This window comes from Peromyscus eremicus, chromosome 2, assembly GCF_949786415.1.
Source record: "Peromyscus eremicus chromosome 2, PerEre_H2_v1, whole genome shotgun sequence".
NCBI classification, from domain to species: domain Eukaryota; kingdom Metazoa; phylum Chordata; class Mammalia; order Rodentia; family Cricetidae; genus Peromyscus; species Peromyscus eremicus.
In genome coordinates this window covers 67,604,141-67,631,250 of record NC_081417.1, presented here as the reverse complement: position 1 = coordinate 67,631,250, position 27,110 = coordinate 67,604,141, and the positions used below count along the sequence as shown (strand labels likewise).

At 47.1% G+C, this 27,110-nt stretch overlaps 1 protein-coding gene across 1 annotated transcript; it reads right to left on the bottom strand.

Annotated features, from left to right (window-relative positions):
• Positions 1 to 19,192: 19,192 nt before the first annotated feature.
• Sec61b (SEC61 translocon subunit beta) lies at positions 19,193 to 27,082 on the bottom strand. Its single transcript, XM_059254324.1, has 4 exons — positions 26,802 to 27,082; positions 26,545 to 26,642; positions 22,342 to 22,443; positions 19,193 to 19,445 (listed from the first exon to the last, which is right to left on the bottom strand). Exons 1-4 carry the CDS (start codon positions 26,802 to 26,804, stop codon positions 19,358 to 19,360), a joined length of 291 nt encoding a protein of 96 aa, XP_059110307.1. The 5' UTR covers positions 26,805 to 27,082; the 3' UTR covers positions 19,193 to 19,357.
• Between the last annotated feature and the right edge of the window lie 28 nt (positions 27,083 to 27,110).

Genomic DNA, 27,110 nt, shown 5'->3' with positions numbered 1-27,110 from the left:
AGGACACAGGGGTCCCGGCTTCCCCCTCACACAGTCTGTCCCGGCCTCTGAACCCCCAGCTTCAGACCAGCCAGCGAGGCTCTGAAAAACCAGACCAGCTTAGCATGCACAGGCTCTGAGGGGCAGACTCCTCTCTCTCCTGCACAGCAAGCGTCAATCAGTGGTCCAGGAGGGTAACTTCCCCACCGTGGCCAGAGGCCCCTCGGCTGCTGTGGGCCAGACTACCTCCAATTATAGCCCAAGCTCCTCCCGGCACAGGGCAGAAAGTAAGGGCACAGAGAATGAGAGGGCAAGGCCACACAGCCCTCCGAGAACCAGTCTTGTATCTAGTCACTTCTCTCCCGCAGATGCTTTCGGAGCAGGGCGGGCAGCCTTGCCCAGCCCCTACAAGGGTCTCAGAACAGCCCTGCCATCACTCAGGCACCTTCTCGTGGTGAGCAGTGAGAACCGATGCCTTTTCTTAGTACTCCCAACAAGCCAGAAAGCTAAGCCACAACGCTGTGCGTGGAAATAAACCCTCCATGAACCCTCACTGGCCATTTCCTTTACTTCAAGACTGACCAGGGGACAGTAGAGCCAGCTGCCTCCAGAGGACACAGAACGGGAGAGAAGGGGGCTGCTGCCTATGCCATACTGAGCAGATGCCTCAACACCTGTCATCTCTGGTCAACAGTAACATGTACCTCAGACTCACAGGAAAATCCTCATGGCACAAAAAAGAGGCTCAACCTCACCCACAAAAGAGATCATGACCCCTGCCAGGGCGGCCACGGGAAACGGCTTACTAGGATATCGGCTATAGAGAAAAGGGCCCTGGCTGGCAGGCAGGCTCAGCTCTAGTAGCCTTAGTCCAAGGACCAGCTCTGCCTCTCCTCAACTTGACATTGAGAAAAACGTTGAGCCCACGGGTCTCAGTGCTCCCACCCATGCTGTGGAGCTATAAACTCCTGAGCACCCCTCACAGGGTGTACTGAGGATGAGACAGACTTCTGGACAGGAAGGAGAATGGTTTCCAGCTGTTGAGGAGGCATGGGGGTTGGGGAGATGAGGGAATGGGGAGCAAGAAGATGAGAAAACATCAACTTGAATGTCAATGCCACTGAATGTCCTTCAGAGCCTGGGCGTCATCGTGGATCATGGTCACAGCCCAGGCGAAGGGAGAGAATGAGAAGGCAGAGGGGAGATGCCCAAGGAGCAATACAGTCTAGGCCAGCAAGAAGGGCGGCGGCCTCCCAGACAGCCCCAGTACCCAGCCTGTGACTACCCCTGCAGTCACCACCCTGTGCTGCAGAGAGATCGGCTCAAGCCATTTGTCTCATGGAGCCACTGCTGAAGAGACGAGGGAGCCCTGAGACTCAGCTGCTAAGAGAGACTCAAAGTGAGCGCTGCACCGACTGTGTCCCCACATCACACAGCAGGTGGCCTGGCTAGCCTTGGCCTTTGTGTGGCCTTGTCTGGGGCAGGCACACCCTGAGTTTCCATCAACTGCAGGGAGCAAATCCTGCTGCTTTTGTGTGTGCTTGGCACAGGTTGTCTCTGAGTCACATACACAAGGGGACCCCAGCTGTGTGACTTACAAACAGGTGATCTTGGGCACATGTCCCTGTGTGGAGATTAGCTTCCGTGACATGAAGGCATTAGACCTTGAAATCCCTAGGTTGGTCCCCAAACCAAGAAGGGACAGAAAATGGAGACATCCATGTACTATTTAGTCATCAGATAAGCATCATAACACACACACTCTTTCTCTCTCTCTCTCTCTCTCTCTCTCTCTCTCTCTCTCTCTCTCCTCCACCCCTTATTCTCTTCTCCCCTCCCCCTCTCTCTCCACATCCCTTTAACTGAGCACAGAACCTGAGGTAACAGGATGTCACTCATCACAGTGACAAGCAATCGCTGTGTTTCACAGTGACAGCACGCTTCCTCACTGCTGGCCTTCGTTTCTCACCACAGTCCATTCGGGCAATAACGAGAAAGACAGACAGCCGCAACCTCTGCCTTCTAAGGACAGTCACAAAAGGTGACTGTGGCCTCTTCCACCTTCGGATATTGGTCATGACAACAGGTGAGAGGCAGCATCTTCTACTCCAGCTTCCTCCCTTCGAAAACCTGATGGCTTCTTGGTTTTAACAGATGAACGAGTCTCCCTCACACAAAGGCGGGTCCAGAGCTGAGTTGGGGGCAGTAGCAGACACTGCTGCTCGCCTATCCGCATAGCCTGATTGTGCTGGGAGTAAAAATGTGCCCAGTGGAATAACTAGCTATTCTAGCCTCCCTTTCAGAGAAAAGGAACTGTGTGACTTGCTTCTGGGCAATATTTGGAATAGGAGCAGGTGGGGGCTATCTAGAGCTTCAGGAAATCCTCCTTAAAGAGAACTGACTCAGTTGCCAGGACGCTTATTGGTCTTCTTTCTTCTGATGCTTGAAATATGGATATAATGACTGCTGCTTCAGCAGCCATTTTGCAATCATGAGGTAAGGTTATATAGTGCTAACTATAACATAAACAGGAAACAATCGAGCATTAGGAATCAGAGAGACTGTAACACTGCCATACTAGCTCTATATTGCTATGGTTCGAATGTGTCCCCTCCAAATTTCAGATGTTGTCAACGTGATAGTGTAAGAGGTGGGGCCCTCAAAGGGTGACTAGGTCATGAGAGCTTCCCTCCTTTTATATCAGTTACTTTATCATTGCTGTAACAAAATGCCTAACAGAGGAGCTTAGCAGAGGAAAGGTTTTTTTTTTCATTTACAGTTTCAAAGGGATTGCAGTCCATCATGGCAGGTAAGGCATGCTGGAGTGGCTCCATAGTGGGTGGCAGTGTGTGTGTGAAGACTTATTTTATTTATTTGTTTGTTTGTTTGTTTGTTTGTTTATTTTTGGGTTTTCAAGTCAGGGTTTTTCTGTGTACTTTTGGAGCCTGTTCTGGAACTCACTCTGTAAACCAGGCTGGCCTCGAACTCACAGATATCTGCTTGCCTCTGCCTCCTGAGTGCTGGGATTAAAGGCATGCACCACCGCTGCCCAGTGTATGAAGACTTCTTGTTTCTTAGAGGCCAGGAAGTAGGGAACTTGGGTAGAAAATACCAGAATCAAGTGTAAGCCTCAAAGGCCCACCCCTTGTGAATCGTTTCTGCTAGGCACTCCCTCCTAAATGAAACTGGTTTGAGGCATTGTTGATAGGTTTCTAATAGGTCTCCACAGCAGCAGACAGTTTGTGTCACAGACTTGATGAACTAAGCTAGTCTGTGACACTGAGGGAGTCCTTTTGACTAGTTCTTTGTTAAGAAGAAATGTTCAAGACCAGTTCATAGCCCTCTCCACTCCCCAAGTCCTCAATACAGCCTGTTCCACACCTGCAGAAGCCTTAAGCATAAGGAGAAGCCAAAGCAAAGGGCTGAGTCTGCTCCTCCATGTGCTAAGGGCACATGGGATACACATGCACACATACATACACATTTGTGCACACATATACAAACATGCATGCATTCATGCACAGCTCCAGGAACTCAGAACTCAGGCTCAGCACAGAGAGGAGAGAACCTTGATGCCAGGATGGGCTTTGTGTCAACACTGTCTGCATCCACCACATACACTGTCTGCATCCACCACACACACTGTCTGCATCCACCACACACACACTGCCTGCATCCACCACACACACACTGTCTGCATCCACCACACACACTGTCTGCATCCACCACACACACACTGCCTGCATCCACCACACACACACTGCCTGCATCCACCACACACACACTGTCTGCATCTACCACACACACTGTCTGCATCCACCACACACACACTGTCTGCATCCACCACACACACTGTCTGCATCCACACACACACTGTCTGCATCCACCACACACACACTGTCTGCATCCACACACACACTGTCTGCATCCACCACACACACACTGTCTGCATCCACCACACACACTGTCTGCATCCACACACACACTGTCTGTATCCACCACACACACACTGCATCCACACACACACTGTCTGCATCCACCACACACACACTGTCTGCATCTACCATACACACTGCATCCACCACACACACACTGTCTGCATCCACCACACACACACTGTCTGCATCCACCACACACATTGCATCCACCACACACTGTCTGCATCCACCACACACACACTGTCTGCATCTACCATACACACTGCATCCACCACACACACTGTCTGCATCCACCACACACACACTGTCTGCATCCACCACACACACTGTCTGCATCCACACACACACTGTCTGTATCCACCACACACACACTGCATCCACACACACACTGTCTGCATCCACCACACACACACTGTCTGCATCCACACACACACTGTCTGCATCCACCACACACACACTGCCTGCATCCACCACACACACACTGCATCCACACACACACTGCATCCACACACACTGTCTGCATCCACCACACACACACACACTGCATCCACACACACACTGCATCCACACACACTGTCTGCATCCACCACACACACACACACTGCATCCACCACACACACACTGTCTGCATCCACCACACACACACTGTCTGCATCCACCACACACATTGCATCCACCACACACTGTCTGCATCCACCACACACACACTGTCTGCATCCACCACACACACACTGTCTGCATCCACCACACACACACTGCATCCACCACACACACACTGTCTGCATCCACACACACACTGCATCCACACACACACTGCATCCACACACACACTGCATCCACACACACTGTCTGCATCCACCACACACACACTGTCTGCATCCACCACACACACTGTCTGCATCCACACACACTGTCTGCATCTACCACACACACACTGCATCCACCACACACACTGCATCCACACACACACTGTCTGCATCCACACACACACACACACTGCATCCACACACACACTGTCTGCATCCACACACACACTGCATCCACACACACACCGCATCCACCACACGGTGCTGCAGGTCATGACAGGTGGGCGGAGGAAGCCCCTTACAAACTGGGATACTGGGAGCTGCAGAGGTGAAGATACAGCTGGCTAAAGCCCATGTTCAAGTCCAAGGTCTGTCTGCTTTTTATCAAGCCACGGGCACTGTGGCTGCAAGAGGAGTGACGGGGTAACAGGAGGGAAGGCGGAAGGCGCGGCAGCCAGCTGGGCCAGGTGAGTCCCATGTCACCAGTGCGCCTATGTGAGCATGCTGCCCCTCTCCTGTGTGTTCTCTACATCAAAGCCAGCACACACAGGTATGTTTAGGGCCCTTTCTCATGGCAGAAAGAGCCTCGCATGATAAGCTTAAAATCCCAGGCTGGGTCCAGCCCTGTATGGCTGCATAGTGTCAGGAAAGAACTGGCCAGATTACGTCCTAAGGTCCAATCTTCCTGGTTCCTCCTAGACACAAGTGTTGGTGAAGGCCTGTGATTCCCAGCACTTGGGAGGCTGAGGCAGGAGGATTGTGGGTTCAAGACTAACCAGGATATACAACAAGACCTTATCTCAAAAATAAGTAAGTAAATAAATAAAACAAACAAGAGAGGCTGGAGAGCTGACTCAGTGGTTACAAGCACTGGCTGCTCTTCCAGAGGGCCTGAGTTCAATTCCCAGCACCCACATGGCAGCTCACAACTGTCTGTAGCTCCAGTTCCAAGGGATCTAATACCCTTACCCTCCTCTGGCCTCCATGGACTCCAAACATGCCTGCGGTACACATGCAGACAAAACACATGTGTGCATAAAAACATTATAAAATACTCATTTTTAAAAATGAAATCTGGCATTACCATAAAATAAAATCTATTCACCGCCAAGCGATGTAGGGAAGTAAGGAAGTCAGCAGTGTATAAACACACGGGCAGGGTGAAGAGAGTTCATTATCGCACACGCCCCGGTCTGGCTGGCCACCACGAGTGCACTGTCCAAGACTCTTGATAACTGCAGCAGCAGGGCTCTAACCCTCCACGGCCAGGTACCCAGGTACATTTACATTAGAAAATCTGCTTTCAACCTCAAACATAATTTCCTTTCATCCAAGATGAAACAGTCCCAGTAGGGATCTCAAATGCACTCTGCCCCTGCCCAGCAGGGCCTGAGCATGTGACAGGAAGCTACCCGTACTAGCCGGGCCTGGGAGGGTTTTATTAGACAAATCGGACACTTTATTAACCACCCCAGGCCTCCTCATAAATGCAGTCTATGGCCCCTGAGTGACAGGGACCGAGCCCTCGGGAACTCAAGTCGCTTTATTCTGGCATTAATGAGCATGAATAAGCAGGGCTGGATGGTGTGGTTTATGATCCTCAAGAGCCCAAGAAAAGGGAGTTTCCAGAGGCCCTCTGGTGTCTTTGAGGCTGTCTGTAAAATGTGCCTGGATTAGCCTGGCTTCTCCAGTGTCTGTACACTGTCAACTCTACCAGACTCCACAACCTGGGGCCTGGAGACGCTGGGGTTCTGAGCTCTGACCGGCACATCGCCATGCTTCCTGCCCACTGATCTCCAAATGGCTACATCGTTCCCTATGTGACTGTGGCTGCATGGGGAAGGGTTTCCTGCCACCTGCCTCCTGCCCCTAGAAAGCAGTATGACCCAACACTCATGCAAACTGAACTGCCACCCACACAACCACAATCTACAGAGTGACCCAAAGAGACAAAGGTTCTCCAGAGCAGGAGCTCCTGCCACAGGGGGAATCCAATCCAAGGTTGAAGAGAGGGTTTCCTAAAGAGGTGAGCTGGAGAGGGAAGGGTGCTCTAAGGGACTTCAGTTTCGGTCCCATGAGTCTGTGGTTCAAATTGAAATAAGACCAAATGCTTGCTATTGATATCATCACTGAAGGCTTATTATGTGGCGGGAATTGTGCTAAACACAGGGCGGGTGGTGTGACTGTCACGTAAAAGTCAGCACAGTGGTCCCTTTATTTGCAGTTATGCCAATTATCCACAAACAGGAACTGAGGCACGGCTCTCTGAGGCCCTGCACAAGGCTCAGAACCTGTGTTTTCTGCCTCACAGGATGAGGTACCTACTCAGAGGCTGGGACACGGCAATTACATCTGAAAGGGACCCAGCCTGGAATTCTGTCACCCATTTCCAAGTGGCTGTGGAAAAAAAAAAAAAAAAAAAAAAAAAAAGAGAGAGACAGGGTAATATAACCAGATGAAATGCAGAGTCTAGAGCTGGGAATTCCTAAGGTGTGGGGGGAAGGGTGACTGCAGGATGAAGAACGAGAGGAAGGGGCTGGGACCTGTTGTAAAATACTGTCCTTTGTGCGACACTGCTGTAGCCTTCTAGAACTCAGAGCAGCTACGGTTAAACTCATGGGACCCTCAGAGAACAGGAGGGGTCCACAGACTCTCAGATTCAAGGCCCCCCTTCCTCCAACCCCCATCTAGTTGCATGGGAGGTGGAAGGTTGACTGGAGAGGACACTCTAAGTAAGGCAACTTTTGGGGACCATTGTCCATGCTGGCGTGGGCTTCAAGAGTAACTCGTACTCTGACACAGAACTCCAATAAATCAATCCATCGGCTCACCAGGCTGGATTTAGGTGGAATTGTCTCTTTGGTGCCCTATCTGGGGTGAGCAGATATTTGTTCATGTTACACACAATCCAATTTCTTAAGAGGACCATTCCAGAGAAGGGAACTTCCAGCCCCGTGTCTTGTTCCTTTGAGCCACAGTCTGGGCTCCTGGGGACCTTGGGTGGGCAGGCCATGAGGCTGGGCCAGCCCTGTTCTCCTCGCCATCCAAACTAACCTGGCACAGAGCCTCACCTCTCAAGGCTGTGCTCCTAGAGCCCGGCCTGAGCGGCCCTGAGAGGCCTGTGGTTTCCCAGCTCTGCCTAGATGCTGACATTACAGTCAGTGGAAGGCGTAAGAAATACTTAAAGGCTCGGTTGGCTCCCTCTCTCCCAACAGTGTTTATCCTCAGAGAAGGTCTGGGAAGAAGGATGGTCACTCTCTTTCCTTCCAAAGATAATTGGTAAGATATAGAAAGCACCTGTGTTCGAAGGCAAAATGACCACAATTAATCTCCAAGCAAAAGGCTGGCCGCGGCGTTCTTTAAGAAGACAGCTTTAGGAGTTTAACGACAATCGAGAGGAGGAAAGCGAATTAAAAGAAATAGTAATTAAATCAGGGAAGAAGTTTTTGTAAAGGGGATGGTAAAGGAAATTAAAACCAGTAATACTGAAAAATGTGGTGGACTGGGCTGGGGGAGGGCAGCGCCTGGTGAAGGAGAGGGGAGGGCAGGGCTGAGGTGAAGCAGCTGGACTAAGAACAGGGTCTGGAGATGGAGAGATCACGTGGCTAGCAGGTCCAAACCAAACGACGCAAACAATGCCTGATTCACCATGATTGTCTAAGGAGCCTCCCAGACCACCAACTTGTTCAGTGATTTTATTTATTGATTGGTTGATTGATTGGAATAATTCAAGGGACAGTGTATAGGTTAAGGTTCATTACAATGAAAGGAGACATGAAAATCATCTGAGAAGACCCAGGTAGACCCAGGTGGAAAGGAGATCCCTGCTCAGGCCTCCTAGAGGCGACCTCTCCTAGGAAGGACCCAGCATGCTTCTTTCTCCAGTATTGGCAGATGTGATAATGTGGGTCATGTTTTAGCTCAAGAAGTTGGCTAGGCCCTTGGATCCCAGGGTTTTTTTTTATTGGTCACAGAGGCCCCTTCCACCTGGTGACTGATAAAATACCATGTTTCTGGGCTGGAGAGGTGGCTCAGCATTTAAGAGTACCTGCTGCTCTTGCAGAGGACCCAGGTTCAATTCCCAGTGCCTACATGGAAGATCACAACCATCCACAACTTCAGTTGCAGGGGATCCAAAAAGCCCTCTTCTGACTTTTGAAGGCACCAGGCATGCACATGGTGCACCTACATACATGCAAGTAAAACATTCATCCATATAAAATAAATTTTTTAAAAGCAACAAAATACTGTAATCTTAGAAAGAAATGGTATACAAGAAAATGATAGCATCCCACAGCCTTACCAGCTAAATGCTTCAAAACCGTGTTTTCAAATGCCAACCGCAGACAAACCTACAAGCAAGCCTTCCTGCAACCAGAAAATGTCAAGCCAGCCTTGTAACTTATTCCAGCATAATGGTTAAGAGGAGATCTTTCTAGAAATGTGAAAGCAGCACACAATAATGGCTTGAATCTGCCCACCCACCCCCCACCCTCTACCAGGACATTCCAGCAAGATCGCTGCAGGCCATGCCAGGACCACACTGTCCTGACCTCTGGTGGTAGGATGCCACCCATACTGCTAAGAAAACTAGTGTCTACCAAACACCCATCAAGGGTTGTCTACAGCCAAAGTGATCTGCTTTGAGTCAGAGCATGGGATCGGTCTCCATTTACCCAAAGATGAACCTCCAGACTCCACAGTCTGCATGGAAACAGCGCTTACCTCATACCTGAACAGGCAGTTGTTCACCTACCACAGGGGAGATACACTTCTAGAAACTCCAACGTGTGCTTCTGATCTGGGTGTAGCCCTTCTCCAGAGTAAGATGTCCATATGAAGAGCTGTCAGAACATCGCCTTGAGGACTGTGAATCAGAATATGCTGCATTGTTTCTCAAAGGGATAGGAATTGGGGGGGCGGGGTGGCGGGGGCGGCGGCGGCGGCGGCGGCGCATGACTTTAATCCCAGAACTCAGGAGGCAGAGTCAGGTGGGTCTCAGAGGCTTATCATGGCAGTCATGGCCAGTGTGCAAGCAGACCTGGTGCTGGAGAAGGAGCTGAGAGTTCTACATGTTGCAGGCAACAGGAAGTGAAGTGAGACACTGGGTGTGGCTTGAGCATAAATGAGACCTCAAAGCCCACTTCCACAGGGACACACTTCCTCCAACAAAGCCATCCATACCCGCTCCAACAAAGCCACGCCCCTTAATAGTGCCAGTTCTTTTGGGGGCCATTTTCTTTCAAATCACCACAGGTGGACAGGGTCTTTTTAGCAACTATGTGGGGTGTTGACGGGCTGACTCAAAAACTCAGAAATACACCATTAGGGTCCTGGAGGCCCTTGTCAAGGATTGCTTCCCTCTGAGGGCTGTGAAGAAAGGCTGCTCCTTGACTTTTGGGTGGCTGTCCTCAAGTTCAGTGACATTCTCTCCATGTCTCTGTGCTACATTCCTCTCCTGTGAGGACACTCATCATGCTGTATAAGGGCACAGCCCCATGGCCTCAGCTTAACTTGACTGTAAAGGCCTTCTCCCCAAATAAAGCTGCATTTTGAGGTACCATGGATTAAGCCCAATATAATTCAACACACAACAGCCTGGAAATACAGAGTGAATCAGGTCAGAGTTGTTAATGATTTTTATCTGCATGGCCTCTTTGCATACAGCTTTGTACCTAATAACCCTCAGAATATTTGAGTGTTCCAGTTAATCAACAAGAGTGGAGAAGAGAATAATGGAGCACAGAAGGGGGAGATGTTAAAGAAGAAGAGTAGGAAGAAACAGTGAGGGATTGAGCAGCGAGCAGGTCAGACCAACGAGCCTGACTGGACGAGGCTCGTGAAACAGACTCACTGCTCACATGTTAGCTTTTCCTCTGGTTTTGGAACAGACACCAAGGCAAGCAGCTGGAAGGATGCACAGGGCATTACTACAAATGCCTTGGCTCTGGGAGCCCTACCTTCCCTGTGTCTCATAGAGGCGGCCCCAGGTCAGGTGACCACCACAGCAGCACTCCTGAAGTAAGGCATCTGGGAGAGGAAGAGAGGACACGGACTTTGTATGGATGTGTCAGGAGAGGCCACTGTATTGTTGATAGGACCATCCAAGAAGGGAATTTCTATTTGGCATGATTATTACATGTGCCCTTTTTAAGTGTTTTTGACACGCGCTCTGTGTGTGTGTGTGTGTGTGTGTGCTTTCGTGTGTGCGTTCGTACTTACGTATGTGTGTGCGTGTGTGTGTGTGTGTGTGTGTGTGTGTGTGTGTGTGTGTGTGTGTGTGTGTGTAAAACAATAAGCACAGAGACAGACAGAGACAGAGACAGTATGCCACAGCACATATGTGGAGGTCAGAGGACAACTTTGTGGAGTTTTCACTTTCCACCTTCCATAGATTCTGGGGACAAACATGGTATGTACTTACTCATAAGTGGATACTAGATATAAAGCAAAGGACAATCAGATGGCAACCCACAGATCCAGAGAGGCTACCTAGCAGGGGGGACCCTAGGATGACTGTAGCTTATAATAATTTTTGGTTTTACCCAATCACTGGGCAAGCTTTAGTGAAACATTTCACTATTAGGATAAGAATTTGTACCATATCAAGCTGATGAAAGAAAATGCTGACTGTACTTTCAGGAGGGGAGGCTAAAATCTTTTTAGATTATGGATTAGCCTATAGAAAAATGTCTGCCATAAATCAAACAGCGAAGGGGAAGATGAATAGGAATCTCACTTACACAACTTAAGACATAGCTCTCTGAACAGGTGAAGATAGGTCTCTTCTATATCCCAGAATCTAATCAATATTTATATGTATAATTCAGCTATTATTTGGCTTAAATGGGCTTATTGGGAAATGTTATCATTTATACTATTTTCTACAGAGAAAATATTTTACTGTTTAAAATAACCCTGGACTTTTAAATTATAACCTGTTTTTATGTTCAGGCTATCTGAGTATTATTTCTCCTGCAGTTGTACATAAAATGTTTTTACATTCAAAAAAAGGACAAATACTATAGACTGTATTACATGAAATATATAGAATATACAAATTCATAGAGACAGGAAGATTAGACATTATCTCAAGACAGAGAAGAAAGGGATTTAGAGCAATGATTTCCTAAGTACAGAATCTCTGTTTTGTGTGATGGAAAAACCCCACAAATGGACAGTAGTATCAGGACATAATATCATGAATGTAATAAATCAATACAATTAATGTAATTAATGAATAAATACTGTGAATGTAATCAATGAATACCACAAATGTAATTAATATCATGAGTGTAATTAATGAATATCATGAGTGTAACTAAAAAATAAAAATAAATTTTAAAAATATCTGATCGCCAGGCTTGTGCAGCAGGAACCTTGACCTCTGAGCCCTCCCAGCAGCTCCACACTTTTGTACTCTTCAGTTCTTCCTGCAGTCGCCTGGAGCTTTCCGGACAGTGTCTACCTACCCCAGCCTGCCACAGAGCACAAAGGGGTGGGGGCCGGCCAAAGGGGAGCCTCAGGAGAGTTTGTTCAGGCCACGGGTTGTAGCTGGAGTTTTCTCCAGCTCCCGCCAAGCCCCGGCAGTCCCACAGCCCACTTATAAAATAAACACACAGACTCTTATATTATTTAAACTGTTTGGCCTAATGGCTCAGGCTTCTAGCTATCTAGTTCTTACATCTTAAATTAACCCATTTCTATAAATCTATACCTGCCACATGGCTTGTGGCTTACCAGTATCTTACATGTTGGTACTCATGGCAGCAGCTGGCAGCGTCTCCTGACTCAGCCTTCCTATTCCCAGAATTCTCTTCTCTGCTTGTCCTCCCTATACTTCCTGCCTGGCTACTAGCCAATCAGCATTTTATTTATACAGAGTGATATCCACAGCAACAGGTCCTCCTGGAAAGGAGGTACTGCCACTGAGACGGAGGGAGGGAACAGGAGACCCTGCAGGATGTGACCTCCCAGGGCCTTCCAGCTCTCTAGCTTATGGACTGTCCACACCACTGATATGCAGAGGGCATTTCTCAGATACTACCTCCTGAAGCTTCGAAGAAGCCAAGGGGACAAAACCAGAACACTTGTATGGGGATGAGCTGGGACACATTACAGATGCAGGGCCTCTGCTGCAGGCGACCCCTGGTTTGCACTCCTGTTTAGAGAGACGTGCCCTTTGGGTGCTCTAAACTCCTACTGGACATCAGTGACAGGTTCTCCTGACGTATGGAGCTGTTTGGGAACCACCTGTCTAAGATCCAAATGCCACAGCCAGTCAGTGTTAGCCACTACACTAGGCACAATGACGGGCAAACGCCTAGGTTAATGTACCTTCAAAGTGCCCTCTTCTTTATTTTCAGTTAAATCAGAGCATGCCCAGAGGCATTTCTGCCTATCATTTCAACCTTCGAAACATGTGCTCCATGACCTTGGGTTAAGCACACCAAAAATGTGTCTCTTTCCTTCTCGAATTATGACCTTAAAATGAGCACGCACAGGAACAGGCCAGCACCGATAATGGATACGCATAGGCTCCCTGGTAAATAAATCTCATTGCTTCTCCTGTTGAAAGAGGGTATTGCTTGGGAAAGAACTGCCCACTGGTCCTCACAACATCATTATTTGTAGTCATGGCAAACTGTCTGCAGTCCATTACAACCTTAGAATAGCGAGCTTGTGTTTTCTTGACAGCAAGTGTGTGTTTGAGTGGAGCAGGTGGGAACAAAGAGGTGGGCAGCTGTGCCGCCTATGGGGGCTCAACGGGGAGACAGTAGAGTATGTTAAACCCTTTCATATGCAGGTTGCTCAAGTTCTTCATTTGTTTGGGGCATAAACTTCTAGACATTTCTTTAAAATGAAGCCACCCAGACTATGTATACAACTACCCAGCATTCCTATTTAGTTCATTTGCAAGCTTTATTTTAATTTCTTTAGCTTAGGAAAGAGACCTAGTTGCCAGTGTTACCAAGAAAAGCACTTAAACAAACTTAGTTTCATTGTGTTCTAGAGTCACCTCCCATGTGCGTGCTCACAATGGGCAAACAAAATCACCTGCAGGTTCTGCGGTGGCTTCTCCCTCTTTTGTCTACCCCAAACTTCATGAACCTGCTGGTTTTCTCCCAAATGTACCAACTACTCCATTTCCCTTTTACTAATCTTGCTGTCCTCACCCTTTCCTTTCTGATAAACACCATCCACTATTCCCAGCCCACTGATTCACACACTGCCCACTATTACCACCCCCGCCAAAGTGAATCCACACTCCCAGTGCACACGCTCCCTCCCCAGAAGCCAGCTGCTGACCACAGGCTTACAAGGATCTCAGTGCAGCCCTGAGAAAGCCGTCCACGCTGGAAGCACAGAGACCCTTACTCAACACCCATGATGAAGTGGAGGAAAACACCTGATGCCAACCTCGGCCTCTGCATACACACACCTGCAAATATGTACACACATGAAAAACAACTGTTTGTGGTGATATTTTATTTGTGTAAATAAATAAAGATCAGAGGAAAGCCAAAGAGATTCCAGCCATGTGCCCCGGCCCGAGCCATGCAACCAGGCCTGAGCCAGGGGCTCTGTAAGCCCACAGCAGTCCAGCCTTGTGTAGCTCCAGCTGCTTGCAGCTCCAGCCTCATGCAGCGTTCAGCTCCGGAGGAGCTGGGGCCTGCAAGGCCATGGGCAAGTGGGGTTTTTTTTCTTTTTAATGAATTTCTGCCCCACACTGGGCACCAAATGTAGACAAATTTCCAAATGGTCTTACTAAATAAAAAACACGGAGCCAAATATAGGGGTGAAAGCCTTAGAGAGATCAGGGAAATAGAAATAGCCACCAGCCAATCTTACCTCACCAACTCTGCAGTTTCCAAATGTGAGTTACTTCCTGTCTACCCACGCCTTTATCGCCTTGCTCTTCTGCCCTCTCATTGATTATCTTAGCCCAGCTACCTCAAATGTTAATTAAAAAACAACCATATGGCTAAGCATTCGACGGTTAGCTACCCCACAAGATAATGTTAATTTCTGCCCATGAAAACTTACTAGCTGGTGAAGTTATTCTATCTGTAATCACCCATACAAAAGGAGACCCAGAGGAGGAAAGCAAAGTGCCCACATCTGTTACTATGTGGTAGTAGTGTTTCTATGCCTCAAAGATGAGGTGCAGCAAGTTTTAAGCCCCAGCAGTACACCAGAGTCACATTAGTCCTGCCCTGGACCTACCTTTCCTGGCTCTAAAGTTCCCAAGGAACATCTTTGTGGGAGTCAAGAGTGTGCTGTCAACCAACCATGGTGAAGCATGTGCTTAATCCCTAACACTTGAGAGGTAGAGGCAAGCAGATCTCTGAGAGGCTAGCCTAGTCTACATTGAGTTCCATCCAGAGCTATACAACACCCTGTCATGAACAGGAGCATGTTCTCTGCACTCATAGGCTCCACAGGCTGTACAGTCCTTCCTGGTGGATGCAGCCCAGGGTTGTAGACATCTTCAGCTATTTCAATCTGGTGACAACATTTGCATGATTTCAGAATGTCTTATTCAACTTTTCCTGTGGAGCCCTGGCACTTGGAATCTAGAATAGGATGGGCATGGAAACAGAAGAGTTTTAGCCCCCTGGGCACATACCTGTGATCATCCCAGTCTCACTGTTTGGAATCAACACTAGGACCCCAAGATGTCCCATTCCCAACTAGTTTCAGGAACTCTGACACTGTCCCTAACATGGATTCTCCAAGGACTTAGGAAGCTCAGCCTGAGCTAGTGATGGCAGTTCATTTTGCTGCTGCTGCCGCCATCAAAAGCAGTTAGAATTACAGCCCATGTCAAGGGTCCTGGAAGCTTCTCTGGGCCAAGGGCATCTTAACTCAAGAACTAATGTGTTAGGATTTTAGGAGTGCTACAAATAAAAGCCAGGCATAGTGGCACATGGCTGTTTGGGAGACTGAGGCAGAAGGATCAAGAATTCCAGGTTAGCCTACACTACAGAGGGAGCCCTGGTCTAAAATACACACACACACACACACACACACACACACACACACACATTAGTAATAGCTCATAGGAAACAATTTATTTTAAAAGAAATGATACACAAATAAGATAAAATTATTTTTCTGCCTAGAAAGAAGAGAATTCTGACAAATGATGCAGCATGTGGAAGACATTATGTCAATCAAAATAAGGTCACAAACAAGACAAATGCTGTGTGACTCTACCTGTAGGAAGAACAGTCATACCATGAAGAGGAGGGCAGTTTTGCATGAGTTTGGGAAGTGGATGGGGTGAGCATCCTACCATATGAATATACTGAATACCACTAAATAATAAGTTGAAAACAGTTAAGATGATAAATTTTATATTATGTGTGTTTTGTCACCAAAAAAAAAAATTTTTTTTTTGATAAAAAAGAACGGAACAGCTTGAACACTGTGTTTCTCAGCAACGGTATTAGCATTGTACCGCAGAGCCAAGGCAGTTACAGAATAAATGCTGCACATCTTTACGTCCAACTCCCAAGTTCCCTTCCTTTCCTTCTGCTGACTGAAGCATCCTCCATCCTGCCAGTGAGAGCTAGCACCTTATAACGCACTGGCTCAGAAAACAAGCAGCTTTCGGCTACCACTGCAGACCAGGCTAGACAGGCCAACGCGGCAACAAGAGCACCCTGTGTGGCTGCAGCATCTATCTGCCCCAGAGACAGGCAGAGAGACACACAGACACATAGACACACAGACTGATAAACAAATTTCTTTTCCAAATCAAAGTCATAACTTTTAGCTATATTTGGTACCTCTAGCTGGCTATGAGGGAGGGGGGCGAGGGGGGAGGGGGAGGGAGGGCAGGGTAGAATTCCATTATGGATATTGTTGTCTTTTTCCAAATGAATCAGACTGTTTTCTGTTTCAAAAATAAAAACACCTATTTAATGCAATCAGATATTCACAGAATCCAAGAAAACCAGTTTTTCTGTGCATTTTTTCAAGTGAAATATTTTTTTTCTTTGTTAAGACTTACAAGTACAAACTCACTGATATGACATCCTAAGAAATTTTTCATGGCGCTGGTAAGATGGCTCCATGAGTAAGGGAGCTCGCTGCCAAGCCTGATGACCAGAGTTCCATCCCCAGAACACACATGGTAGAAAGAAAGAACGACTCCAGCAAGTTGTCTCTTGATCTCCACGTGTATGCCACGTCATACAATAGCCCCCACCCCCTGCCCCCCAGAACACACACACACATAAATTAATGTGACTTTTTTAAAAGAAATCCTATGAAGAGATATACTGTGTAGCATGTCCAAGGCTCTGGGTCTGACTACTTGTAACATAAAATAAAACACTATTTGGAAAGAGGAAGGGGGCCAGCCAACAAAGATGTGGAACAAGATAAGGCACTGATGATTCAATACATCCATAGAAACAGCAGAATGGCATCCATCATTTTGTACAATACACTATGTCAGTAATTAAAAGGGGGATGTGAATACTTTGATCTCTGAAACGTGACTCTAGAGTTACAGGCTGTGTTGAGCCACCTGATGTGGATGCTGAGATCTGCACCCAAGACCTCTGCAAGAGTAGCAAGTATTCCTAACCACTGAGCCATTGCTCCAGGCCAAAGATTGTATGTAGATGTAATTGTCTTATTAAATAAGAAACACAGAGCCAAATGCTCTTTCAAACCCTTTCTTTCTTTTTTTTTTTTTTTTTTTTTTTGGTTTTTCGAGACAGGGTTTCGAGTCCTGGAACTCACTTGGTAGCCCAGGCTGGCCTCGAACTCACAGAGATCCGCCTGGCTCTGCCTCCCGAGTGCTGGGATTAAAGGCGTGCGCCACCACCGCCTGGCTTCAAACCCTTTCTTACTCCTTGCTTCCACTGCCATCCTTCCCGAGAAAGAGACCTACTTCCTGTGTGTCTTTTTATTGACTTTCTGTTCTGCCTTCTCATTGGTTGTAAACCCAACCACATGACCTCCTTGTCACTGCCTGTCTATACAGACCTCCAGGTCTCTATGGTTGGTATTAAGATTAAAGGTGTGTCTCCAAGCTGGCTATGTCCTTGAACACACAGACTCTGCCTGCCATGTGATGGGATTAAAGGCGTGTGCCACCACCGCCGCCCGGCTTCTGCTATGGCTTGCTAATAGCTCTGACCCCCAAGGCAACTTTATTAACATACAAATAAAATCACATTTCAGCACAAATAAAATATCACCATAATTGTATTTTTATTTTTTAATTATGTGTGTATGTGCATTTGGGGGCCAGAAGAGGGTGTTGGGTGCTCTTGAACCACCTGATGTAAGTGCTGGGACTGGAAACCGGTTCTTCTTCAAGAGCAGCACACACTGCTGTCATCTCTCTGGCCTCAACATTCGTTTTTTAAATGTATTTAATGTATATTTTTATTTTATTTATTTGGGGGCATGCACATGTCATGGCACATCTGGAGGTCAAAAAACAATTTGTGGGGACCAGTTCTCTCCTTCCACGAGGGTCCCAGGGACTAAACCCGGATCATCAGGTTTGGCTGCATTCACCTTTCCCCACCTGGGCCATCTGGCCAGCCCCATGACCTGCTTTATAACCCACACACCTCTTCAACACTGCAGTCTCGCTGGACAGTCAGCTGCTTCTTCCCCTCTGGCATCCCAATGTAGAGCCGTTGGCTCCTGGAATGCACTGGCTAGGGTGATTCTCAGTCACGTGGGACAGCAACCTCTGTTTGCACTTAGTGGCACAGCACAGGTGAAGTCAAACTTTAAAACTTACTTTGGGGCAGAATTATTTAGACTTGGTGTAAAAATGCTGTCTCCTAATACAAAGTCTTTAGTTTTCAAAACAAAAACGAATTTTTACCAATAAATCCAATTCCTCAAATTACTTCTTTCAAAGCAGGTTTAGAAATGAGATCTGCGGATGGAAATCCCTGATGGACTCTCAGAGAAGAGCAATTACCTACAATTTTAGACACAAAGGACTACAGGAGCCAGGCCTTGGGGGTGGGGGCACGTCTGTACTCCTGCTCAAGGGGTGGAGACAGGAGGGTGGCAAGTTCCAAGACAGTCTGGGCTACATAGCAAGACCCCATCTCAAAAAAGTAAAAAACAAAACAAAAGAACAGAATGAGCAGATAGCTCAGCCAAGATTTTGGGTTTCGGATTTCTTTGACTCTTACCCTCGGTACCAGCTGCCTTCACACACAGATCTGCCTGATGGGAGGCCAAGGCACACTTCTTGAAAACCAAGTACCCAAAATGACAATCACCAGGACAGAAATACCTTGGGAAAAACATGCCAAGGCCAATTAGAGATCTTGGATTTGAATAAGTACACGGTTGCATGAGGAACTGTCAATCCTGCAAAGATTGAGCTCTACAAGAGAGGCTGTCTACCTTCTCACTGGCAAACCTGAAGGCAGACACTGAGGGCCCTAGCAGTAGAGCAACCAATCACCATATAAATCAGTTCCAAAGTTTATTAGACATAGAAAAAAATGTTTCTCAAAGTCAATTCTTGTTAAGTTCTCTGTAAAATAATACACGTGAACAGAAAATCACTACACTTTTGGTCCAAGATACGTTGGTTTTTTTCCTTCTTCTTCAGATGACAGATGGATGTAGGCAAATCTATGAGCGCGTGTACTTGCCCCAAATGTGCAACATAAATACAGAAGCGATGAACAGAAGACTCATCACCAACACTGGAACAGGGCCACTAGAACGAGAAGAGAAGGCACGCTTACTTCAAGAACAAGGTAGCTTAATACAAGATTGCTTGAGGTTTTACAAAGTGGGGACACTGTTCATGTCACCCACAGGGATTCCCAAAACTGTTACTGTGGACAAGTGACTGTGGTGATGACACTCATTTGAAGGAGGTGTGGTCTCCGGAAACATAGCAAATTACACACAAACAAACCCGTCTGATGCCCTGGAGATCATCTCTCAGATACTCTAATTTTGTGTATGTATATGTTCTACAGTGAAAAGAAAATGTTCTCAAACTCTTATAGGCAAATGATCCATTTACAAAGCTTCTCAAATTAGCATGTATTAAGACAACTTTTTCTGTCTAACTATAATGTATGAGACATACATATGAATTATCACATTATATAATTTACAAAATGCTTTTAAATCTATGATCCCATTTAACCTGCTCAAATTCATAACAAAAGTAAGACAGTATTAATCTCATTTTCTACATAAGGAAACCTGAGGCTCAGAGGGATTCTTGCTAAAAAACATCCAGAACCGAAAAGAGAGGTCTGAACTTGGCCTCGTTGATTGCGCCCATCAGGCTCATTTGACCTCCTGTAAGATCTCTTTTTGCTTGTTTTGTTAAGAGAAGGTCACTCTATGTAGACCTGGCTGTCCCAGTACTCACACTGAAACCAGGCTGTCCTTGAACTCACAGAGATCCATCTGTCTCTGCCTCCCTAGAACTGGGATTAAAGGCGTGCGCCACCACCGCCTAGTAAATTTCTAATCTTAACACCACATTCCAGGCAGTGTACACTGTTGACTTGTATTCATGGGCTTAGTGTAGAAAGGGAATAAATTTCCCTTATTGTCCTTCCTTAAATCAAATGCTTTTCCTATAGAGAACTGGCTTACATGTTTCTTAATGGGAGGACCTCTGACTGTACACAACTGTAAATATTGCCCACACCAGGTTTGAGGAATTCAATACATCTCACTTCACCTCCCAGATAAAACTGTGGAGTAGAAGCAGAGATTTCAGAAAAGGCATCATGGCACTATCAGGACCCAGGGTGAAGGAGCAGTAGTACCAGACTGGATAATAAACAATGCAGAGATCAAGGTCTCTGCTACATCAGTCTAAAGCTTGTACAATTAAAGAGTAAGCAAATTTACAAGGCTATGCAAGGGAGCACCACCCCACTACACTTGAACTTCCTCCCTTACTGCCAGGCACCACTGGGGACATCAGCCAGAGCACAGAGCTGAGGATCCAGCCCTCGAGGGCCAGAGTGTGGATGCCTGTCACTCACAAGCTTGCCTGTGGCCCACTCCTTACCTTCAAGTCTGTCTCCCATCTGTAAGAAGGTAAGTATGGAATCCACCTTTGAGTTACAGACACAGACAGGCAGATTCACAGCTGGCTCTCAGGAAATACTATTATCAACCTGAATATCTTACTAAATCCCCAGAATGAGCCAAAAACAAGCTCAGGTGTTGGCTGATGGTAGATCTGTAGGCAGAATTCTCAACCGTGTCCTTTCATCAAAGCACATTTCTCTGCTATGATTGGGATACTGCTTATGAAACTTCAAAGAACAATTTCTGCCAGTTCTGGGAGGGCCTGAGCAGCACCACTGAAGGACTCGCAGGGAAGCATGAGCCAGACTTGCCCAAACAAGGGTTTCCCAGCTTTCTGAGAAATTTTAAATGAGTTCCACGGCCGCCAGGAAGAGGAAGGGAGTACAAGGCTCCTCCTTCAACACTAAGAAAATCACCTCTAACAATCATCAAAGGCTGTCAGAACGCCACCAGCTCACAAACCCTCAGCCGAAGAACTGCTTCCCAAATACATGCTCCCTAAATACATTCTTACAAGTTGCCAACACACTTAGGGGATGAGGGAGACAGGACCAGCTAGGCATGGTCACAGGCATCTGTAATCCCAGTGCTCAGGAGGCTAAGGCAGAAAGATGGTAAATTCCAGATTAGCCTAGCTACACAGTAGGAGCCAGCCCCAAAAAGGAAAAAAAAAAAAAAAAAAAAAAAAATGTATCAGGAAAAAATTCAACAGATGAATTAAAGCAAATCCCACAGATTGTAGGAAAATCTTCATAAGCTAAATCTATAAGCCAAGTCAATTAAACTATCTGCATTTCTGTCTCTTTTTTTACCAGACAGGCAGTAAGGGAAGGTGTGGGCCTCCTGTCATTTGTCTGAGTATCTCACTGCCTGAGATTCCTCATCTGCAAAACGGCTCAGCTCCTACCTCAGGGCTGCTGGTCAGATCAAAATAGAAAAGACACTAAGTTTTCCTCAAAACAGCAAATGCTGCACTCAGGAAACAGCAGAAAAGGGTGTTATGGTACCAGACACCCTGGCCTAAGAGGTAAGTACAGGATAGAAGTTGCCTGTACAGTCAGTTCTCATCAGCTTAGAAAGTGATGCAGTCACCCTCCTGGGTCTGCTGGCCACCCTCCCACAGCAAGGAAGCCAAGGAACTTTGGGTAACATAACATAATAGGAAATTTCCATTAGGCTGTAGTAACATCAGCTTCCACCTCAGGGCAACTTTGAAAAATCACCCAATTCCCATTCAAATGGCTCCTCCCATTTCTCAGTGTGGGGCAGGAGGGCCAAATGAAGAGAGATCTCCTCTAATTAAGCAGCTTCCCCCCTCCAGTTCTCTGCGCCCATCATTTACTCTGACACAGGCAGAGGCTCTTCTCTTCCTTTCAGTCCCTCCCAGAAGGTGTCACTCAGCGTCCTCACCTGTGTGATCAGCTGATGAACAGGAAGCCAGCCCCAGCCCAGCTGGCACAAACGCAGCTGCTGTGCACCCTGTCAGAGCAGCTCCCGCACACTCAGACACCAGGACAGACACCCCACACGTGTGCTCCACGACTTACACTTTGAGCCCTGGGGAATCCTCTGTGTAGAATCGCCACATCCCCCCAGTCCCTGCAGAGGTGGTGCGGCCTGCACTCCGAGTCCCACAGCTGGCATTTTTTCTGAAAGGGATAAAAATATCATTACTAGCCTTCTAATAACATATGCGTATAGTATACAGGCTTTTAAAAAAGCAACCTGTAAGAAGGAAAACCTTACTAGAATGAACTCAAACCCTACCTCTGACTCTCTGATCTTCCGCTCTATGGACTGAGTACTACCTGTTATGGCCAATGTGCCCAGTACTGCCTTTGCCACCGATAAGCAATGGCTAAGCTGGCATGTGAACCCAGTTCTGGCCCCAGAGCCCATCTGCTACAACATCAGCCTTCGCAATGGACGGTGCACCTCAGTTTGTCTTCATAGAACTGTCTGTGAAACTAAGTAATAAACCCTATTAATAATAAAGAATAACAAATGCTCAATCTGTAACTTCATTTTGAAAAGACTACTTTAAAAGATGGCTTAAGATAACTGTACTGGCTACAAAAAGTAAGAAAAAACAATAAACTTTAATTTTATCAAGGCCCTCCAAACGGAGAATGCACATGATAAATGAGTACTTTGAAATGTACTTGAGCTATTTTGATATACTGGCCTTCAGTCCTGGAGAAGGGCAGGATGTGAAAAGCAGAAAATACGTAACTAGACCTTGTCCTTTTCAAAAGGATGGAGCTGGTGCATGGAGCCATCAGACAGAACAGACAAAAGACATGGACTCCTAGCAACTATCCTCCTGGAAGCAGGGGGCATTGTCCAGCCCTGTGCTAGGGTGGGCAAGAATGGGCCTGGGCAGCAAGTGGCAAGAAGAGAATCCAAAAGAAATCCTTTCAGCCATTTATCATTATTCCAAAAGTGTCGGGAGTGGGAAAAGAACGGAGAATGCCCTGCCCCACCAAATCCCAATACTCTCTCTCGTAAAATCTCATTCCTGTGTGGGGGCTGCTGACTCTTGATCAGTCTGAAAGCCACCTCACCCCAACATGTCTTGGCATGACATTCTGAATGCAGAAATCCTGTCCACAGCTAAAGGAGCTCACCCTACCGCGTGAGTGGAATAGAGCCTTGGTTCCAGTCTGGCTTCAATTGTGCCCATGACAGAACTCTGAAGGCAGTCAATACCAATGATGTGGGTCTACTCTGCTAGAGAATGACATTTCAGACACATCAGTTATGGGCTACAGTAGCCTGGAAACAGACAAATCTATGTATGACTGCTTCTGTAGGAAGACTGACTGAAAATAGCAAAAAGGATGTACAGGGTTTGCAGAGTAACTCATGCTTAGAAAGCTTCTCCACGCAGGCCTGGCTCCATCTGGAGGGTGGAGACCTGGAATCTCCATCTATAACAAGGGAGTTGAGCCCAAAGATAACCCCAGTGTCCACAAGGGAAGTTCTCCCCTGAGGCACAACCACAACCCCACACTTGCCACAATCTGCACAACCCCTGAATACAGCTGTCTTCAAAGCTGGAATTTCAAGATCCCTAGAGAAATCAGTAGGGATTTGTTGTTGTTGTTGTTTTTACTTCCGCTGCTGGCAATGGGAAAGAGAAGAAGATCTGAAAACCAGGGTCCATGGAGGTAGCAAACTGCACTCACCATGCCCCTCATTACCTTACCTGGGAAGCTAGCTAAAATGCCTAACAGAGCCTGCCCTAATGTCTTCTCTTCAGTGGAGGCTACACCTTCCTGCTGCACTCAGACAAAACACTGTTCACCCCAATCGTGTGCATGCTTTGCTCTACTGCTGGCACTTGGTGGAGCAACCCCAGCTCATTGACCTATCTGCACACTGACTGCTCCTTTTGCCTAGACAGCCTGTCCTCCCTAGACCACAGTGTCACTAGCTCCCTCATGGGTCTCTACTCATGAGCCATTCACTCTGAACACCCCATCCAAACTATCCACCTTCACTCTATCCTCACCTCCCCCAGCTTCCTTCAGTTATTGCTTCACTTTCCACTGTCTTATGCAGATCAAGGACTCCAACTCCAGCTTAACCTTAAATCTTACACACTTCTTCTCTGAGGATTACTACTACTGTTACTTCATTCAGAGAGAGATACAAATTGCCCACTACATAGTTCAAAGCATCACTAACCATAAGCTTCAACTTCTTCTCAAAGAATGGACATATTCTCAGACAGCCACCAGCAATTACAATTATCTAACCAGAAACAAGTTTCTAGAATGAATTTTGTAGTCTCTCCATACATATAGCCACAGGCTGTCTAATTTCACTGGTCCCACAATACTAGATCCTAAAAGACACCATCCATGTCTATAACCTTAAAAACACTTATGCACTGATTGCCTCATTTTTACTTATCACACTTCGACAATTCTATAAATAGGTGCCTTCTGGTTCCTTAAAAATTCTCATATGGCCAAACTTCCCTATTAATTCCTCTTGAACAAAAACTTATCCCCAAGGAACTATCTATACCTACAAGACTAGCACAAAGAGTCTCTGAAACCCCAGCTAGCACCTGAGGCCCCAGGCCCATACAACCTACACCGGAAGCCAGTACACTTCCTTTGGGTATCTTAGTGAGGGAACACTTGCAGTCATTCAGAATCATCTCATCGTTTCGGACAGTTCTATCACAACTTCCTTCTCTGAGCTGCACTCTGTTGTGCGAGTGTTCAAACCAACTCGTCTAAACTGATTGCGTAGATTTAGATTTCTCTACACAGTCAACAAGAAAAGTCCTTCCTGTCTTCTTTTGTTGTAGTTTGTGCTGTGTTGTGTGTGGTACTAGAGAGCAGGTCCAGGGCCTTGCACGTGCTAGGCAAACTCTCCACTACTGAGCTATACACACTGTGTCCTCAAGCCTTCCTCTTCACATTCTTAAGGATAATTTTAAAGTACCCCTTCGAGTTTCAAGGTCTACTCCTCTCTAGAAAAAATGCTTTTCTAGGTGTTCCAAAAACACAACAATAGGGTTGACTTGACTCCTTCAGTTAACATTTACTAGGGCATGATTTAAGACAGGAACTGGGGACTTGGGCAGATTCTCTGTCAAAGCAGAGGAGACGAACATGTAAACATAAATAGTTTTATAATATTAACAACACGAGAATCCTAGCACTTGGGAGGTGAAGACAGGATGGTTATGAGTTCAAGCCTGAGCTACATGACACTGTCTAAAAAGAAACTAAGTAAACAGTTGAGAAGAGAGCAAACCTAATGAGGATATGGAGCTCAGAAAATGGTATTAAGTTCAGAACTGCTGGATGACAGGAGAGAGGAAGGAGAGCCCCGGGGTTCCTCCACGGGCTCCTTTTTTAACATGCTGGCACCAGCAATCTATAGAGAACCCAAGAGGGAGAGTAACAGCAGGCTGGAGGATGGACAGTGGTGGAAATGCAAAGTACAAGAGGTTGAGGGCTAAACTGGATCGACAGAAATAGAGGAAGAGAAGTAACGAGAAGGTCTTCCATTGAAGCCTGGCATATGACTGGACAGAGACACACACACAAAAGACTGGAGTTTCTGGTTTTCTGTAAATAAGTGTATAGCAGTGACATTTAAAAATAAGGAGACCCTGAAGCTGGAGAAATGGCTCAGAGTTAAGTGTACTTGTTGCTCCCGCAAAGGACCCCAAATCGGTCCCCAGCACTCACATGGTGGCTCAGTCATTCATAACTGCAGTTCCAGATGATCTGATGTGCTCTTCTGACCTCCGATGACACCAGGCAAGAACAAGACGTACATATATACACATGTGCATACAACACACACACACACACACACACACAGATCCAAAAAGAAAGACACAGAAACAGCTGGGGGTGAGGAACTAGGGTGACAGGCTGTTGTGTAAAGCAAATTTTGTTAAACTGAGTGGGTACTGGACCTCCTGATGTAAGTCTGAAAGGTAAAGCCCCAGAGACACAGTCTTACGCCATCGCCTTTCCCAAAGTTGTTAGCGACCCTAGTCTCATTTAATTTCCCTTTAACTAAAGTGGTGCGTGCAATTCATCAAGGAGAGGAAAACGACGCCTCCCTCCTAAAGGGCCTTGAACTACTGGACGGCCACGTCAGCTCGGGCTCACTAGCCCGTCAATCTTCCCATCCCGGAACTTTATCCCGCAGTGTGAATTCCTGGGACCCTGACCTCTGCCACCCTGCAGCGGGGCCGCCCCCGGGATCCTTACCTCTGCCGGACCGTGGATCCCGCCGCCCGCGCGGCCACCGCTTTGCTGGGAGAGCGCCCTGAGGAGCCCACGTTGGTGCCACTGGGCGTCGGACCCGGCTGCAGAGAGAAGCAGACTGTGAGGAAGCATCGCTGGCCCTCTTCAGACCCCCGACCCCGCACCCACCCGGGAAGCTGGGAAAAGCAGGGGGGGTTCCGGAAAGGGAGGGAGACCAAGGCAAGGGCCAGCGCGCTGTGAAGAAGCGGGGACCCGCTCACCATGCTGATACCGAAGAACAGCGGGCCCAGGAAGCGCGGAAGAGGAAAAGTCGGGAAGTTGCCGAGCACTCAGAGCACCAGCGGAGACCGACTCTGGCACCGCCCCCAGCCGGCTGGCAGGGTCTTCGCAGACTCTGGATGCCTGAGCTGTCCAAGGATATGCCTGTAAAAATTGTCTGAGAACAAATGGGCCGTGTGAAAAAGTCCAGACCTTAGCTTCTTTCATTTGATCTTAGCGTCTTTCACAGGGACCAACATCACCAAATGAAAAGCTTCAGACACGTTCACGCGAGAAATTTAGTCAGGCAT